The sequence below is a fragment of the Anguilla rostrata genome, chromosome 10 (assembly GCF_018555375.3).
Source record: "Anguilla rostrata isolate EN2019 chromosome 10, ASM1855537v3, whole genome shotgun sequence".
Taxonomy (NCBI): Eukaryota; Metazoa; Chordata; class Actinopteri; order Anguilliformes; family Anguillidae; genus Anguilla; species Anguilla rostrata.
Window position 1 is genome coordinate 37,392,783 of NC_057942.1, and position 20,288 is coordinate 37,413,070.

Here is a 20,288-nt window from a genome sequence, read left to right on the forward strand (position 1 = left end):
TCACTGGGGGGGGGGGGGGGGGTGGTGACAGAAATAACTTGAAGTTTTTTATTATTATTTATTTACTAGAACTCCTGAAAGAAGCCCTGAACAATTACACACAGTTGAGCTTGAATAATTGACCGTGGCTGGGGACCTCCAGTTGCCATGCTGGGCGTGGCGGGCCGCTTCCTTTCTCCACACATAACTGTCATTGTGCCCGAGTGCACACAGACAGTATAAACGTGTGACTGCTAATTTGGGGCTTACAATCTCCGAAGCGGGACCATCTGTGCGCTGGCAGGGCGAACGAAGGGTGACAGGACAACACCCACAACTGTCCTGTCTCTCTCCATCTCGTGAGCCTCCTTTTCAGGGTTTAGAGCTTGACCTTCAGAAGGTGTGGAATTCGCAAAGACAGTCCTAAAATTACTCCAATGACACCGCAAGGGTCCAAAGGGTCCTTTTCACCCCAGTTTCAAACTGTGGGTTTACAACAAAAGCTAGTGAAGGCCATTTAACGCTACCTGTGTGTTCACTAGCACCCCCTGGAGATGACAAGACCGTTACCATCGGTCCACAGCTGCTTTTAAACAGCCTGGGAGGGCTGAAAGCTTGAGTGAGTTTATGCCTCAAGCTTCGTCCCAAAGACTCAGACTGTCCACCTGTTTGCTTGTCCACCGCTGGGCCTCGGTGGTTCCAACATTACTCTAAATCTCGTAAACAAAACACTTCCTGTTGAAAGATGGTCACTGGCATCCATATTTTGGCACCGAGCTACCTGCGCTAACCCCGCCCCTGATCCCGGACCTTTGCCCCGGATGACCCGTTGAGGACCAATGGAATTAGAAGGGGCAACGATGTGGGTTTGCGGCACTGATAAGGTGTGACCAGAGCTCCGCGGAAGCCCAGAAGAGGCGGTGAAAGAACAGGAAGTCCTCAGGGGTGCCCAAAAAAAGAGCTGATCTGTTTCAGGACTTTGTGCCAACTTCTGCTCTTAATTATTTAATATTGACTCTATCGTACTGTACCTTGATCTGACATTTGTACAAGCACCAGCTAGAGCTGCAGACTGCGAGTGTACCCTAAAGATTTTACTGTCGCTCAAGTGCCGGAGTGAACTAGCGTAGTTCACAGAGCCGTCAGAGAGCTCAAACAAAGGCAATCGGTTGGAACAAGAACCAGCACACAGATCAGTCCCAAAGGCCCGGAATTCTGCATCCCTATACTACAGGGGTCCCAAACTCCAGTCCTGGAGGGCCGCAGTCACTGCTGGTGTTTGTGATTTCCTTTCAACCGGCAGACAATTTAGGCCTTGGAAACTAGGTGTGCAGACCCTTTAGCCAATCAGTGACTTCAATTAAGCACCTATGTGCAGGAACACATCAAAAACCCACCAGGATTTGAGTTTGAGAGCCCTGCTATAGTAGCTGCTCTGGCATTAGTGCTCACAGCATATAGTGCTGTGGAAATGGAGGCTTGTAACTGTGTGATGGTTTCATCTCAATCACAGCAGTGAGACGCCTGATCGGAGAGGGCATCATGTTTTTAGATGACAGCATACTGTACTTCCTCTCCAACAAAAACAAGACCAGGTCAAAACCTAGTATATGGCTGGACCATGTATGGGTGTGCGAAATTGTGGCCAATTTGTTACAGGGATAGTCAGTGGTAGTGTCTGTATGACCAATGGTGTAACTTCATCACTCACTCGGTCACTCACTCACAGACATTCGCATTTATGGTGCTGGCCCCGCTGTTGCGAGCCAGCCAAAAAATTATCTCCTACAAAGTTTAATTGGTTGTAAAGAAAAGTTTAATTGAAAAGCCTGTGGAGAGTGTTCATGGCTGAGGAAGCTCTTGAAGGCCATTTTAATAATTGTTTTTTTTTTTTTTTTGGAGCTTATTGTGTCGCACACACCAACCAGGCCTCAGAAATGTGATAATTTGTAGAAGAATGTGACGCAGCTTTTGAAGGCAACCCCCCTCCCCCCCTCCCCCCTCACACCCCGTCACATCCCTGACTTCCCTAATGCCCCCCGAACACCAGTCGCAGCTATTAATTACTTTTAATTACTGTTAATAGCTGTTATTTCCCCTTAATTACTGACACTTAGGCCAATCTCTCTCTCTCTCTCTCGCTCTCTCCAACCCCAGGGGGAATTCCTGGCTCCCTGATTCGAGGACTGCATGTTCTTTGGGAGCTGTGATTAAAAATCTTTCTGAATTAGTAGAGAGGAAAACACGGCAGCCATTTTGTGTCAGAGAGTTGTCTGTCCGTACCCTCCAGGATACAGCATTACCGGAGGCTAACTGCCGACTGTGATAAGAGAGAGCTTCTTCAGTGGTGAATTTAAGGGATCAGTACAGGGCAGGAACAGGCAAAAATGTACTAAATACATTTTATAAAATAAAATATTATAAAATAGGAAGGCAACCAGCCCTTTATGTTATGTATAAATATACATAAATGTAAATAAATATTTCAAATAGATACACATGCCCTGTGATGGACTGGCAAACTGTACAGGGTGTATTCCTGCCTCTCACCCTATGCATGCTGGGATAAGCTTCAGCACACCCTCCGCGACCCTGACCAGGAATAAGCAGATTAGATACTGGTTGGGTGGAAATAGATACATAGCCCACCCCTGAGGTGCAAACTCAGCATCCAGGGAGATTATCTGGCCTGGTGTGTGTGTGTGTGTGTGTGCATCCATGTGTGCGTGTGTGCATGTGTGTGTGTCATAAGGCTGTCATGTGGCAAGATTGTCATGAGGCCACATCTTTCTTGAAACTTCTGTCTTTTTTTCTCTCTCACACACACTTTCTGTCTCCCTGTTAAAAACTGAAGAACAGTTTGAAAGATTTGAAGCAAAAGTTGTTGGTGTGCGTTGTTAATGAATACAGGGATTTTGGATTAAATATTGTGAGGGTTTGACTATCGTGAGAATTTTAGACTGTGAAAGAAGCTTATTCCGATTGGCTGCGTGGATTTTGCAGGGTGGTCTTTTCGATTTTTAGTTTTCTTCAGTGCATTTATACCCTTTGTGACGCTGCCAATTAAAGAGCTTTTAAAAATAAAGTTTCTATGAATGATACTTTCCATCCCTCTGTCTCTTCTCTGCTTTCTTTTCCTCTCTTTCTCAATTATTCCTTTTTCCTCTCTCTTTCTATCCCTTCCCCTCTCACCCTTTCTGTTGATGTCCCTCCCCCTCTCTCTCTCCCTTTCCCTCACTCTGTCTCTCCCTCTCTCCTCCCTCCTTCCCTCCCTCTCTCCTCTCTCTCTCTCTCCTCCCCCCCTCCCTCTCTCCTCTCTCTCTCTCATCCTCCCTCCCTTGCTCCATTTCCCTCTCTCTCCATCGATCGGTCCAGGAGTGTGCCCGTAGTGGTCTGATGTGGGGCGGGCGGAGCTCGATCTCATCGTGCTGGAGTACCGAGGACACGCCCCGTCCCGGTGGTGGTGGTGATGGCACGGGCGGCCTCGACTCTGGCGTTCGGGCACAGTACCCGAGGAGGAGTGCTGGCCACCCCGAGCCTGCGCAAAGTCTAGCGCATGCACTGCACAAGCATGATCACATGACACCTAGCCTGACCACAAGCACGACCACATGACCACAAGCATGACCACATGACTTCAAGCATGGCTGCATGACCACATGACCTCAAGCATGACCACATGATCGCCTTGTGCCATTGCTATTATGCAGCCTCCCCACAAGCACATCCGCATGACCACTAGCATGACTACATGACCACAAGCATGACCACATGACCCCTAGCATAACCGTATGACCACTAGCATGACTGCATGACCACAAGCATTACTACATGGCCACAATCATGATCACATGACCTCAAGCATGAGCGTATAACCCCTAGCATGACCACATGATCGCTATTGTACCGCTATTATTCTATGAGCTATTATGCTGCGATAGTTCGTGGATGTAGGGTGGGTTTCATCGCCGTCACGACCAGGTGATCGTGGTACATGGTTACCATGGCGATTGCTAAATTACAGGGGCCAATGTCGCTACAAGAGCTTCCAAGAAATTGTGAGGAGTGATCGTACGGGTCACTACCACCAGGAGGGCTTAATTAGGCTTTACTATAGATTAATAAGACCTCTTATTGTAATAATCCTAAAAATAAAGGGTAAGTGCTGGTGGCCTGGTTACCATCGCCACGGAGACGCTTGGGCACTGCAGTTCTGCCATATACTTCATAGGCAGATTATGGGTTGTGTAAATGGCATTTACCAAATTTAGTGTGTGAATCAGTTTGGGGTACACAAATCCTTGATGATGCGTCACCTTTTCCTCATTTGCATAATTTAATTTCCACAGCGGGGTTATATACGCACGATATTCCACATTGGATGTGTTGTAGCTTGTAGACTCTGCCAGAGGTGGAGAGAGAAATAAAGATCTGATTAATATCCATGTGTTTCATTCCCTCTGTACCCAATCGCCATTCTCTCGCTCTCTCTTTCTCTCTCTCTCTCTCTTCCTCTCCCCTTTAAGCCCACTTCTTTTCCCCTTTTCTGTAAATGTATCCACCTCCTCCTCTCGTCCCCTTTCTTCTGCTTTCTTCTCTCCTTCCTGGTTTTCTTCCCATTCCCGTATTCTGTTTGTTTTCTGTTTGTTTCTCCTATTACCTTTCTCTCTCTCTTCCTGCCTCATTTTCCCTCCATCTCATTCACTAAATGTCAAAATGTATTTTAATCTTTTGTCTCATTCTCTCTCCCTTGTTCCCTTGTCTCCACTGTCATTCTCTCTTTCTTTCTCTTTTCCCTCCTTTCACTGATTTTAATGGCATCCCTCTCTCTCTTTCTCCCCCTCCCCTCTCTCTTTCTCTCTCAGGATCATAAACGAGTCTTTACGGGACCAGCTGCTGGTCACCATCCAGAAGACCTTTAACTACAGCCGCACACAGGCCCAGCACCTCTTCATCATCCTCATGGAGTGCATGAAGAAGAAGGAGCTGGTGAGTGAGGCATGCCCTGCCAGAACACCCCGCCTCTTTCCCCGCCCCCTTAACCCAAGCCACGCCCCCTCACTCAGAGCCAGAACATGGTGCTGATATCCATCTGAGACGCTGTACCTACCTACAACACCACACACACACACACACACACACACACACAAACTATTTCAGAGGTGGCCAGGTGAGCCACAGTGTTCACTGGTTTTTGTTTTCTCCATAAAATCAACAGATGATTTTGTACCAGGTGTTGAGTTAATAACATAACCAACGGCTTTAATCGACCAATTAAATGCTGAATATAAATCGAAAAATAAGCACCCCATGTGGTTTCCCAAGACCAATGTTGAACCCCTTGCACTGTTTAATGCCACACCACCACCATCCAAGGTGTCCTCAAGCAAGGAATGTTATTGGCTGAAGCCTACCGTGTAAAGAAAAAGTGATTGGTTGTTTTGTGTTTAAAGCCCTCTCACTCACGGCAGTGCACACTGTTGTATGGCAAGCACATTATTAGGCCAGAAATAGTTTATTTTTATTTTTTGTTTTGTGTTGTTTTTTTGTTTTTTGTTGTTGTTATTGTCTGTTTTTTTTTTTTTTTAAATGTTAATTTTTTCAATTAAATCAATCAACTTTATTTTTGTGGAATGATGTGTTGTTCATTCTTGTTGTGCGTCCACTTTATTCATCATGTTTAATTCATGATTTAAAGGCTCATTTGAATAAATATATTATTGTGTTTGTTTTTGGCATGGTTGTTGTCATGGTTGTTGCTTTATCAGTTGTTTTTTTTTGTTTGTTTTGTTTTTTTAAATAAAGTATGTTCACCTCTTCCAAAAGAACAAACTTTCTTTAGAACTACTTAAAAGGCTGCATCCTCCACAACGAATCTCTGCAGCCAAGAGACCCATATCTTTAGCACTGGGATTTATAGTGGAGAACAGCCCTTAATGGTGGTAAAAAAAAAAGACTGATGGTTCTGTGGAATCTCATGCTATGATGGAGGACTTCCATTTCCCCCTAGCTGTCTAAGAACTCCTCAGCTCGCTGAGATATGACTTCACAATACAGTGAAACCTTCAGTCACGTGGACGGAGAACTCCGGAAGCCACCGGTGTCACGGTGACTGATGCTCGCATCTGCGAGTTCAGCGCTCTGCTCCGTCTTGTGAAAGATGCAAGGTGCTGGCTTTCACCAGGGGCTGGGGAGTTCCTGCTGAGTGCGCACACAGAGACGCTCATATACAGTGTGTCCTGTTCATTTCCATATCAGTGAGGAGCTCCCCTATATACACATAGGTGCGCGCACACACACACAGACTCATAAACACACACACGTACACACACGCACAGACTCATAAACACACACACACACACACACACACACAAAAACACACACTCAAACACACAGACACAAACACACAGACCCATAAACACACACACACACACAGACTCATAAACACACACACACACACACACAGACTCACTAAACACACACACACACACACGTACACACACACACACACACACACGCACACACACACACACACGCACGCACGCGGCGTCAGGCGGTGCTTTCTCACTGCTCTAATCCCTGAGCAGAGCAGTGGAGCCGTAAAGCCAGTCCTCCCCTCACTCAGCGACCGAAGAAGTCGCCGTTTCTGCTGACGGAAATCCTCTCACAGAACCAGGGCTGTTCCTAGCGGTACCGCTTCAGCGCTGAACCGTCTCTGAGTCTGCCTCTTCCTTTAGTACCGGGCTCTTACCGGAGTAGAGGCTATCGGCTACCGCGGTAACACAGGCTAATTAATGTCAGTATGTATTATGAATATTTGCAAAAGCCTCGGAGCAAAACATATCATGGATGATACCTCACTGGAATGATAAAGAATAGTTTCCTTCAAAAATCCATCGATCCATTCATTATCTATCCCCGCTTATCCTGGTCAGGGTCGTGGGGGATGCTGGAGCCTATCCCAGCATGCACTGGGCTAGAGGCAGGAACCTTTGTAAATTAATTATATTTTTTATTTTTTTTGTTTTTTTTTTCTGAAAAGGTAATTGTTTGGAGACAAAAAAAAGACATGCCGTAGGATCACAAGTACCAATTTGCCCGTGCTAGTGTGCTAGTGCAATTTCTTATTTATTCGGTGAATTATGTGGCTAACAGAATCCCAATCCCCTGTTGTCACATGAGCAGGATTAATTTACCAATCTGGAGCCGGGGTCGATAACGGGAGTGGCTAATACAGTGCGTCCAATGGCGTCCGAGTGGGGGTCCCGCCGAATTTAACATAAATCATTACTCTGTGGCGTCTCACGTGAGTGACTCAAAGGTCCCGCAGAATTGCCTAATATCGATCCACTTTAGGGGCGCGATGTGATACCCCGCGAGGGAGGGGGAGAGGAGGAAGGTTGGAGGCTTTCACCACCACTGCAGTGTGACTGGGTTACAGGCGGTGAAATCTCGGACTCGAGACCTGACCACAACAAGTACTGTTTTCAAAGAAAAACCAGTTAATGTGATAACTGGAGAAAATGAAGATATGTGGGCTTGTCCCCTTCATAAATGTGCCAAGTCACCCAGCCATATCTACAGTATATGTTGTACAGTGATATAGCTGTTGTACCATGCGTAGCTGCTGCTTGTGTATTTGTACGGTATATTTCCTGTTATTTAGAGAGATCCTCAAAGAATACTACAAATCTATGATAATTAGTTGTGAACACTAATTCTGGGCGTCTTTACATTTCAATAGATTTTATTTGGCGGACGCTTTTATTCAAAGCGATTTACAGTAAGTGCACACCGAAGGAGCAACTACAGAACGCAGGTCTAATAAGGTATCATTCTCATTAAGTCTCAGTTATCCATAGCCATGAACATCAAGCCTAGTTCACACAGTAAGCATGGGCAGGGATTGCATCCTCATTGGCAGATGTTGAAAGTAAGTGATGTGCTTCAGTTTGGCCCATATCAAATGCTAGTTCTCCAGACAGATTGGACCCTTGGGGTGTTTTCTTGTATTTGACGACAGAGGGGGTGTGCAGATTTAGGATGGCTCTACCAAATTCCCTTTTTTTACTTTCTTATTTTTCGTGCAGGCGTCGCCCAAGGTGGTCCAGGCTTCGAGTCTGACATGTTCTGACAGTGATTTTGAAAAAATCTTTGTTCTTCAGTTTAGAGATGTCCTCAACCATTTGCATAATCTGAATCACAGGACAAGCGGCATTCCGAGTTTTTTTTTTTTCCTCCCTATGAGGTTGTTTTGGTGTATCCATTTTGCCTTTAATCATAAACAGGGGTTTGAACATGTTTTAACAGGAACGGGGTTCAATTATCTAGGAAGCTTGTGTCTGTAATAGTTTTATTTTATCTTGAGCAATTTTTTCAAATTTATTTCAAAAAAAGAGAAAAACTAACAGGGAGAATGGAAGAGAATGGTGGGGGGCTCTACTAAAAGTCTCTCATTGGCAGTCCAAAGAGGTGGCCAATCACAAATCACCTTGGAGAGCTTTTCCACGTTCCAGGGAGTATTCTCCTTAAAATGGCTCCTCCACTTGTCTGGATTTTGTAATCAGAACACATAAACATGTGGGCTTGCTGAAAATTGAAAGGGAAAAAAAAATCATCCGACCTTGAAAATGGAAGGTAGATTCTTAGTGTCCCCCCAACACCCCCCCAGCCCCATATTCACACCTGGCTTTGTCTTTTTTTCTGCTCGTGTTCAGAATGCTGGAGCGTCAGTCGCAGACGCTTGACTAATGATGTCCTTGCGGAGGACGACCTGCGCTTTGACCTGCGTTTTTGCAGGAGGCTGAAAATAACGCTTGTTTTGGTGAAAGCGCAGCTCGCTGAATTTTAAATATCGAGAAGACAGTTATGTTACTCCCCTCAAAAAGGTTGCAGGCTTCTGTCCCAGGTGGTGCACAGCTGTTCGACCTCTGTCAAGTTACTTAACCTGGATTTATTCAGCAAACAGCCAGTTATATAAATGGGTCACATGGAATGATAGTTCAGACAACTTTAACTATCTGTCATAGAGCCTCAAAACAGTGATAAATATGATATCCCAGGTTATGCCATGTTATGACCTGTCAAGGCAGTGTGCTACAGCTCATCACAAGTTTTATAACACTGTCAGTATAACCACTGAAAAGTTTGACAGAACAATGAATTAAAAGTTTCTCATCCAAAATTACTGCTGATCGCATGAAGACAGTGTTATGACATTTGTCATAACCTGCAATGTACCTGTCATGTCCGGTGATGACATGCGTTATGTAATTTTTATTTATTATAGATATCATGATTTGAAAATGTTACATTTCTCCATGTTGTTGTCTCTGGATAAGGGTGACTGACTAATGAATGAGCAGGGTTAATGGAGGAGGTGTGGCGGAGAGCGAGGTGGCAAAATGGCCGCCGGATCGCGGCGTGGGTTCCGCTCGGGGCTCCGCCTCCCGTGCGGCGGTTATCTGTGCAGCGGCGGGGCTTCCCACCTCGCGGCGGCGTTAATTACTGATCACAGCGTGCTCTGCGAACCCGCCGACCCCGCTACGCCCGCCGCGGGGAGGAAATGAACGCGGAGAGGAGGCGACACGGATTCAGTAGCGCCGCTACGGTCGCTAGCGCGCTTCGGTTGCTAGCGCGCCCGGCGGAGGCCTCAGGGGCCGGAATATGAAAGGCGCTATAAAGATGAATTATATATGGGGACGACTCCTCGTCAGATAATGCAATCATTTGATTTTTAACTACATACGTTTAAAAAAAAAAAAAAATACAAATCTCCCAAGCACCACCTCTGTGTGGTAGCCCACGTTCGTCCTCAACCGGGAAAGACAGTTTCATTAATCGAACTGAAGGGCAACAGGGAGTCATGCAGCGACATCCCAGAATGTGTGAGGATGCTGAGGGAGAGCCCTTTAAGAGACACCTCGGTGACGGGGGGGCTGAGTGATGGCAGGTGGGGGGGTTTAATGGGAAGGGGGGGGAGGGGCGGGGGGGGCTCAGTGCCTACCGCAATCCCGCATGGAATCTGCCGGAAGATCGTGCTCTATTACCCTTCTTTATGGAGGGAGATATTTGTCTCACTGCCACCTGATAACACACAGCGATCTGAGGACCCAATGCCAGTTAGGGACCAGATTCAGTCTATCCGCAATGTGCTTCTCCCTTCGTGTTTCACTAGTGAATTTAGGCAAGTGTTTTGTGTCTTTTAGTTGATTTGTTCTTAGCATTTGTAATTGTCAATCATTTTAATGATAACATAAGACTGCTTGATTGACCGACTGACAGACTGATAGACAGGTGAATATGTACGCATGTACATAAAATGTAATGCATGAACAGTCTCTGGCCCTGTCGTGAGATTTTTTTTCCTCCTGAAATAATAATGTGAGCATTTGTGTTTGTAAGACAATGCTTTAGACAAAGCTCACTCAAACTTAATGGCTTGTTTTATCTGTAATGGCAGTATTGTTTTTAGAACTGAGTGTCCGTGCTGAGCAAATACTTCTTGGAAAAAAACATTGTTCCTGCTCTGACGTTTGGAAATCAGCAGTTCATCTCAGAGGAGTGCTGGGCCAAACTGTTCTAATTTTGATTTAAAAAAAGATGTGGTCGGGTCTCTCTCTGATTTCAGGAACACCTGTATAATTTAATGCGCAGTACTTATCTGATCTTTTATCTTGATAGTGTCAAAGGCTTTCCCGATTCATTTCATAATTCATTTTCACAATGTTCCATTTGAAGGAAAAAAAGTGAGCCTGGTGAGTGTCAGAGTCGGTTATATCAGAGACAGAGGCTGTTTTTAACCCCAAAGTGCCATCTTGCCGGTTTGAATGTCATCAGGTTTGGGAGAACAGGGCGGGGCTCGATAGTGTGGATTATTCATTTGACCCTCAGCTGTGTCTTGTCTGGAGTTTGAAAATTGGGTCCATGTTCATGCAAATGAAGTCTTCCTGAATCCAAGAAAATAGAAAATATTTGACCCTGAAGTTTTGGTAAACCAACGCTTTGATGAAGCTGGAGTGTGTTTCAAGGCAAATTAACTATGGCTTTTACTTTTATTATCAGTTTCTAACCCCTATTATGCTCAGGAGTTTTCGTCAGTCTTTGCTTCAGTATTCTTCTGGTTTGGGACATTACTGGCAGGACAAGCCATTTTCCTCTCCACACTCCAATGGCTGAGCCACGCAGATATTTCTGACGATTTCAGCTAATGGTTGCCAGGACTAAAACATGAATGTTTCATTTTTTACTAATGAAATACCCAGTTATACCAACCCAAGCCACTTCATGCATTCATTACACATTTCTGGTCCCAAATGCAGTTTTAGAGGGTCTGTGTTCTCTCTGTAACTCCTGGTTTAGTCTTAGTGCCCGTACACGTACGCTGGACAGAACAGACCTGGCCCATGTTTGCATGGTACATGGCACACAGATCCAGCAGCTGCAGTTGGGAGCAGGTGGCACCATGGCAACTAGAGAGGTACAGGTGCATGTCACAAATCACAGAGGGGAAAAAATGGCTAAATTATTAAAAAGATGTTTAAAACTTCCTATAGTAAACACACTTGTGTGTTTTGTGTATTTGATTTTCAACAGATAACTGAATTTAATCCCAATTAATATGCATCGCAACCCCCTTAAGACAAGTTAAATAATGAAATTAACAGGTTCTACTGCTAGAAAAATACCCAAAATCCCTCTTCATTTAAAATTCCTCTGTCACTGCCACCAGTGTGTTCTGGGAGGTTTTTTAATATGCCCGGAAAAGAACCGAATCCCTGTGCAGCAAACAGTAAGAAACCCTTCCAATTTCAGGGGTCAACGTTTCCCATAATGCACTGTGTGTGACAGCTGCAAGATATTTTTTTTATTTCCTGTCGGTGTAGCTTGGAAAACTGATGCTAATGAACACAGATCCTCTCCAAGTGCCCCTCTGAATAATTCAAGGATAAGTGCAGCCTTAACTTTCTCCAATCAATAATTTACGAGGATCAACCCCCTCCCCCCCACATGCTTAATTCTTATTAATGATTAAGACGCATCATTGGCTTGTGAGGTTCCTAAGCCTCTTTTTCCCCATCGCTGATTTGATTACGATGATGGCTCTCTGGCAATGCGGTCAGTGTGCTAGTTCAGCAGCTCTCTTTAGCACATGATTGGGGGCCTTATGGTTAGCGTTGTGTTGCCCAGACTTGGTCCTGGATGTCCTTTGTGTGTGTGTCTAGATTTCCTCACTGTTCTGTGTGCACCAGATGGTAAGCTCCAGGGTTGCTTTGTGTCCTCTCAATCTTCGTTTTCTATGCGATGTTGTTGCCGTTCATGAATGTTCATGCAAATGTGTGCGCAAGGACATCCTTTGCCTCTGGTCTTGTCCTGGGCCACGACCCTTTAAAGAATATTCATGAATGAATATTCAGTTAGATCCTTACAACTTCAATAGCACAGACTGAACGTTCACTCTGAAGAATATGGGGTTGAGAATCTATTGTGTCTAGAATGTGTGGCTGTGATTGGGAATAGCTATGGATCATAAATGGTTGAAGTAAGCCAACAAAGGAACTCAAGAAAAAAACAAGAAGACATGAACGTTCAGTATTGAGAACACAGCCCTGGCTAAGGCAGGCGAAAATAAGATGATCTGCGCTCATGTTACAGCCAGGCATGTAGACCACTCAATTCCCCCGGCCGTCATCTTGATTGACCTGGTTTAACCTTGCCTGCCCACTTCAGAAGGATTAGCCTCGTTTGCCACTTTAAAAGAGTCGTGGTTCCCGGTTGACTGCGGCCCCTCTGGACCGGAGGGCGAACGGTTCACTTCCCTGCTAAAAGCTGGCCCCTCCCACTACCCTGAAAACAGCCCACATCCTCCCATTCACCCCTGCTACATCGCAGAAACGCTATGGCAACGGGCCTCCAAATGGCGCCTCTTGTCCGGCAGGGAGGGGCAGCGTCTGGTGAAGTAGCTTCCCCCCCCACCCCCCCCCCGCCCAGGATTGGACCGTCGCCCACGAACCCTCCTGTTCGAACGAGACTTCCGCCCCTTTTCCCTGGGCCCGAGATCAAAAGGAGCGTTGCCGCGCCATCTGATGCTGCCATGGCGACGTGTCGCTCTGCGGGATGCGTGGAGGGGTGGTTCCGGTCCCTCTGTGCTCTTTTCGCGTGCCCCGTAGTGGCCCCTGGGACAGGCCATTTCTGTATTTAGTCCTTTGGTTTGGCCCCTGTCCAGTCCGAAGACATATGTTTTCAAGCGAACATGAGTTCGGCCGCCAACACTCCGCAGGCTTTTGAGATTCACAGAGTGTGGCGCGGTCCTCAGCTTCGCCGCTGATTGTAAAATCGATGAGTGTTCGCTCCTCGCAGTTCAAAAGGCAGCTCATTTCTTTTCTGATATCCACCTTGCCTTTCTGAGCCTCTCTCTATGATTTATTTTATTTTTTTCTGAAGGTGATGGATTTCAGAGGTCATGAATCACGCGTGGCCACGATGCCGTACTCCACGCACGTCATGTGAAACGCGCGAGAAGCGAAATTGTGTGGACTGCAGCTGTATCAACAAGATCTGTGGTCTGTCCTGGCGTGTCACGTGATGTCTCAAGGGTGTATGGAATCACATTGAATCTGATGAGAAGCAAGGCAAAGCCAGACAGTGAATACCAGCAACTAACACTAACACCACTAACAACAACAACAACACTAACACCGGCTACTCCACAACTGCTCCCACCAACACCAGCACTAACACAATCACCACCAGTACAGTTTCAGCTCTAAATATCTGAGTACTTCCTGATATGACTATAGATGGATGGATGGATGGATGGATAGAGAATTTAAAGGTGAGACAGAGTGGGATGGAGTGAGAGAATAAGCAATAGAATGGTTGAGAGGAAGAGTGGTATAGATAAAAATTAGAGCGAGAGAGAGAGGGGGAGGAAAGAATATTGACACTGTTAGGCTATGGGGAAGCAGCCGCCGCCACATAATCTGCAAATTGGGTCGCGTGCCGGGCGCCAGAGCCGCACGGAGGGGCGGGGGGGGTGGGGGTGGGCGGGAGGGGCGGGGGGAAGCGGCGAGGGGGCATTCTCGCCCGTTAAATTAAGATGAATGGCTCTTCCCCGGGCCAAGCCAACCATGCAGCCCTTTCAAGCATCCCAAACAGGGGGCTTATGAATATGTCTGAGGCACTGGGAGCAGGCCCTGCATCAAACGCCATGAAAAATAGTTGTTTTTATTTCTTTTTTTTATTATATATTTTATACGTCTAGCCTTCGGGTTTCACATTTGTGTATTAGCATTTATTATTGATCAGTTCTGTTCTTGTTGTTTTTTTTAATTGTTGATTTTGATTCATCACGAGAGTGTTTCTGTTGAGGTCGATGGTTGATTTCAGAGCGCCGCCATGCCAAAAACCCTTTCTCACGCCTGCCATCCAAATAACTCGCGTCACAGAGGTGGTCTGTAATATGTAGCAGGGCTACCGTGTGTCAGAACCAATCCTGTTATACCCTTGCCACACCCCCTTCCTCCCCCACCACCCCCACCGCCACCGCACCCCTCAAAACCTCTCCCTCCCCACGCCCCCGACTCCTTTAATGTGAAGGCACTCTCCTGGCGGCTGGCGGAGAAAGAGAGATAGAGAGAATGAGATGGAGGGTGAGAGAGGGAGAGCGCTACGTAATTAAGATGGCCGTTTGAGGTGGGCAGGATGTTGAAATGGAAAACGTCCCTCATGGCTGCTTTTTTGCACGGTTAAGAAAATTTGCCCCCCCCCCACCACCCTCCCGCCAAGGGGTAGAAAACGGGTCTCACGGCTGCATAGAACAAAAGCAAGAATCTGACTGTGGGGGGGGGGGGTCCATCTGTTCCCGCTCTCCAGCGCCCCCTGCCTGCCGCCTGGTTGTTTTCCACAGGTGACAAAAAAAACAAACAAAACAAAGAGAAGAAAAAAAACGTTAAAAAACAGAAACGGAAGCCGGAAGAGACGAGCGAGTGATCCAAGCCTGGCGCGGGGCTCACGTAGAGCCCGTTGGCCGCGGCTTGTCTTTGGCCCGGTCTGGCCTGGGAGCTCTGCCCAAATCTCGGCTGGAGCCAAACTGCCGGTTCCATATTTGTCCTGTCTGTAGTACGGAGATCATGGCGTCCAGTCCAGGCCACAGTCAGCAAATCTCCTATGGAAGCGCTGCTCTTCTAGCATTGCTAGATGGACTCTTTTCTTAGTCACCAGGAATAAGAACATCTGCTGAATGCCTAAATGTTGACTAGGCACTCTTTGGAGTATATTATTCATATGATAAGCAGACCCCCTTTATGCAGAGTGACTCACATGCTGGCTGTACAGCTGGCTGTACATTGAAGCAATGTTTGGCTAAGTACCTTTGCTCAAGGGTACAACGGCTGTGCCTTCACCTGGGATTAGAACTGGCAACCTCAGGTCTTTAACCGTTACGCTACACTGCCTTTGACTTCATCAAACGGCTATTATTTTTTTCTTTCCCTTCTTCTTCTTTAGTCCCGCGTGCAGCAGTGTGGGTCTTAAGCAGGAGCAGTCTTTAGTCTTCACTCCCATCAGAGATGAATAGCCCTGTTTGTGGGATTACAGGGTTGAGCAGTGTAGATTTAATGGTGTGCATTAGTCTTGTTTCGGGGGGGGTGGTGGGGGGTTGTGAAGGAGTGCATGAGGGAGTGGGCTTGTATAAATAAGACTGCTGGTAATTCCCCCCTCCGTCTCCTCCTGGGTGAGCTAGCAGCAGAGCTAAGCACCCCGCCTGGTCAGTAACACCAGATCTCCCGACTACTCTGCTGTTTCCCTCAGCTCCTCCCCCTTGTGGCATCACATGATCCATCAGTACTCCCAACGCTTGTAGATAACCCCAGTTATCTACCAGCCGCAGGCATTCATCTGTATCGCAGACCCACACAACGGTATGGAAGCGTATGGAGAGAGAGAGAGATAGAGAGAGCAAGAGAAAGAGTGAGAGACAGAGAGAGAGAACACGGCGAACTTGCTTCTACACAGATTCTAGGGTGAAGGCCGTTTGTGGCTGGGTTTGAAAAAAACCCCTAACTGCATTTTCATGCCGCATGTGCAAATAAATCCACAAACATGACCCAATGCCAGGCAGAGCCATGGTGGAGGGGTGGAGGGGTGGGGGGGGGGGGTTGAGAGCAGTTGGGGGGATGAAAAGAGGGAGAGATTAATAGCGTAATAAACGCACCCCTCGCGTCCCGGGCCCCCATTCCCAGCACGCCTCGGCAGTCACGGCCACCGCGCGGGGCGACCTTGAAGCGCGGTTAGCGCCTCGTGCTAACGCTAATGCTCCCACAGCTGATGCTCCTGCTGGGTAGGACGTCTCAAGAGTGCTGCTTTTGTTATATGTTTTTTTATTCCACTGGGGAATGGACACCATTTATTTGGAAAGTCACATTAGAGAGAGCCAGAGGGCCTATCTATCTGTTGGTCGCGCCAGAGCGATAAGTAAAGAAAGGAACAATCAAATCTTAATGGTGCCAGCAGGACTCTGTGGCTCTCCAGAAGGACCCTGTATATCTCCAGGCCTGTATCTCTCCACCCCTGACTGAAGGGCTGCAGGTTGCCGTTAGTCTCTGTTATCACAGACTGCAGTGAAAGGACACTGTAAGATGGCACTACACTGGCTGGTTGCCGGTGTAAAGCTGAAACAGTAAGGAGAGGCCTGCAGCAACAGTCCTGTAAATGGTCATCGGACACACACTCATACACTCACACATGCGCGCGCACACACACAAACACACACACACTCACCTACACACACACTCACGCACACAGACACACTCATACACCCACACACAGTCCCACGAACAAGGCGGACACAAATTGGAAGCTTTTTTCCGGTTGCACATATCCTTGTTTGTGTCTTGGTGGGGAAAGGTCATTGTTTTAGGAATGATTTTGTGCACATCACGTGATGATGTGACTACATGACATTTTCTTCCTCATGAGAAGTTTATTCGTGAAGAAGAGATGACAGATGCAGACAGAGATGACCTATAGGATCAACCACCTGCCCATCTTGGGAGAGGGGGTGTGGGTGGGAGTGAGAGGGGTTTTCATCATTTATTTATCGCAGGCACACACGGTGTCAAAATAAGCTTCTCTATGAGCTATGGATGTGTAGCTTGCTCAATCAAGCAAGCAGTGCCCCCCACTTGGGAATCAAACTTGCAACCTCTGAAATTGGCTCAGATCCTTGGCCTCTACACCGCATTCCCAAGAGACAAGAAAGCTCTGCAGGTCACCAGTCACTCACTAGACATTGTAGTTATCTGGAATATTATTGGGTGGAGGGTCTGAGAACAGCCTATTATGAGGCACTGTTTGGTTGACTCCTCCTCTTGACCTTGAAGCTGATTGGAGAGCGTAACACAGGTGTTACCATGTTTCTTTGAAGGAAGTCTATACTGAGGATTGAATGCACAAGCACAATCACCGAGTGAAATTGTACAGTCATGTGACTTTCTGTGGTCACGGTGAGAACTGTGATTGTATCCCAGCCTTATAATAAACACGGGTGTGTGTTTGTGTGTTTTTCAGATAACTGTGTTCCGAATGGGATCGGAAGGCCACCAGGACATTGACTTGGCCATCCTCACCGCTCTCCTGAAAGGTAATGTCAGTCCCAAGGACCAAACAGCACATTCGCACTGAGGGTATGTGTGTATGTGTGTGTGTGTGTGTGTGTGTGTGCGTGCCCGCACGCTTTGTGTGTGTGTGTGTGTGCGTGCGTGCGTGCATATTTGTGTGCACGTGTCTGTGTGTGTGCACGCATGCATTTATGTCTGTGTGTATGTGTGTGTGTGTGTGTGTGTGCGCGTGCCCGCACGCTTTGTGTGTGTGTGTGTGTGTGTGTGTGTGCGTGCGTGCGTGCATATTTGTGCGCGCATGTGTGTGTGCACGCATGCATTTATGTCTGTGTGTATGTGTGTGTGTCTATATGTATGTGTGTGTTTTTATGTGTGAAGTGTTTCTCAGTATTTATGTGAGATTTATGTCATGTGGGTGTCCGTTGAGGCTGTGTTGTTTCTGGGTGGCTGAAAGCAGAGGTTTTTTTCTAGCTTTTTTTCAGCTTTTCTGAGTGCTCTCAATCCCCTGTAGAATTTTTTTGTTGTTGCTGCTTAAAGCATCTCAACTGTGTGAAAATGTAAGAGAGAAAATGGAGGGAAAAGGGAAGAGAAGATGCGCTCCATCTCTTCCTCTCTGTCTCTCTCACACTTTGTCACACTCATCCCAAACCCATTCATCTTCCAGTGCTCCCCCCTGTTTATCCTGTCCCAAACACCCTCATTCCCTCCTGGTGTGACTGGGCAGACAAGAGTTCAATTATGAACAATTTCCAGAGAAGTCTTTCCCCCTCAGCCTCTTACTCTCTCACTTGCAAACATACGCACACACATGGGCAAGCATGCATGCATACACATAAACACACTCATATACACACACCTGCACGCATGCATGCACTCATGCACACACACACACAGTTTTCCAGAGAGACCAGAGGGGTGCTATGTGCTGTAGCTTTTGTCCACTGCAGTGGGAGGGTGAGAGTGAAATAATGCAGACTCTCATCCTCTTTCTCTCTCTCTCTTCCTCCCTCTGAGAGATGTGTGGATTGTGAGTGATCCTCCACCCCTCCCTCTTCTGGCAGACAGAGCTTTATAAGCCCCATAAAGCCACTCAGTGGCCATCTCTATTCAGTTTTTCACTTCAAGAAGATCCTCCACAGACCCCCCCAAAACAACAGAACTTTCGTAAATTATTCAGTCTAAATTGATTCAGTGGATCTTCATTCTCAATGATTGATTTAGAGCAAAAAAAAGGAGATGTGCCTGGCCAACAGTTCATTCAGAGTTGATTGCTGATTTGGACAATATCGGCTCACCTGAGCGCACATAGCTCAAATTATTGATTTTCAATAGTTGTGTGTGTGCGTCTGTACATATGTGTGTATCTGTGTGTATATGCTTGTGTGTGTGTGTGTGGGTGTGGGTGTGTGTATGCATGCAGGTGTGTGTGTGTGTGTGTATGCGTGTCTGTGTGTGTGTGTGTGTGTGGGTGGGTGTGTGTATGCATGCAGGTGTGTGCGTGTGTGTGTGTGCGTGTGCGTGTGTGTGTGTGTGTGTGCATGGCTAGGGGTTTTCTCCTCTGAGTTCCAGTGACAACATTCATAAAGGCATCACACTCTCTTCCATAATTCATGTCCCTCTCTGCACAAAAGCCTCTCCTCTCCCCTGGACAATAGTAATTCAGACTAAAGGATTATAATAGCAGTCCGTCTCAGGAGTGGCTGTTAAACAGTGTACATGAATGCGCTTTAATACATAGCCAGGAGCGGCTGCCTGTAATTGATGTTTCTCGGCAGCAGCGGGAGAAGGGAGACCAGTTCTCTTAAAAAACGACCTGCTGGAAAATGATTGATGTGTAAAGCTGAAGAATGAACGCCGTGAGCATCACATTTCGGCACGCCCCAGGGAAGAGCCCTGTGGCCTCTGGGTGCGAGGCACTGAAAGCTGGTCTCTCGGCTGGGTAAACAGCCCATAAATTGCGCTTTTGGAACTTTCCGGACATTTAAACTTAAGTGGGGGAACGGTTGGTGGCAGGACGGTAGACGGTACAAAGCCGGCACGGATGTGGTTTGACTTTTCACTGAGACGTGAAAGGAGCAAAACGTTCAGTGTCCGTATCTGTCTGATCAACCCCTTGCCTTTCTGTTTTACCCAGGGGCCAATGCGTCCGCGCCGGACCAGCTGAGCTTGGCGTTGGCGTGGAACAGGGTGGACATCGCCCGCAGCCAGATCTTCATCTACGGGCAGCAGTGGCCGGTAATGCACGGGAGGAACGCCCCTGTTTCAGACCTTTCACGCAACATGGCACAATGGATGGGGTACCCATAACAACCCACAGCAACCTGGCTTCAGGAGAAACCAGGCTTATTTAGAGTGATGTCATCGCTGCGGTCCAGCATTCTTTTTCTCAGTCAGGTTTAATTCACTGAATCTGCATCCTTCTCGGTTGGTGGTCCCGCAGATTTAGCATCGCATGCTAACGCGGCTCCGACAGAGGCAGTCTTTTTGGGCAGCTGTTAATGCCTTTTTTTTCCATTTGCATGTTTTATGCGTGAATGCCTCCACAGAAGAGAGAGAGAAGAAATCCATCTGTTCACGTCTTTTTTGGCCTTGACGAGACTGGTGTTTGCCGTGCGATGCGTCTGTCCTTCCTGTCGGTTTGAAAGTCATTTCAGCTGGTACCTGTCGCAATATCAACAGATATCACCCCGA

The 20,288-nt window shown here is 47.0% G+C and overlaps 1 protein-coding gene across 1 annotated transcript in view; it reads left to right on the plus strand.

Annotated features, from left to right (window-relative positions):
- The window catches only part of trpm3 (transient receptor potential cation channel, subfamily M, member 3), a 161,873-nt gene that overhangs the window by 107,801 nt on the left and 33,784 nt on the right, over window positions 1-20,288 (plus strand). The window contains exons 7-9 of the mRNA XM_064353222.1: window positions 4,807-4,968; window positions 17,548-17,620; window positions 19,732-19,832. Of these exons, the coding sequence (XP_064209292.1) occupies window positions 4,807-4,968; window positions 17,548-17,620; window positions 19,732-19,832 (336 nt within the window). The remainder of the gene's footprint in view (window positions 1-4,806; window positions 4,969-17,547; window positions 17,621-19,731; window positions 19,833-20,288) is intronic.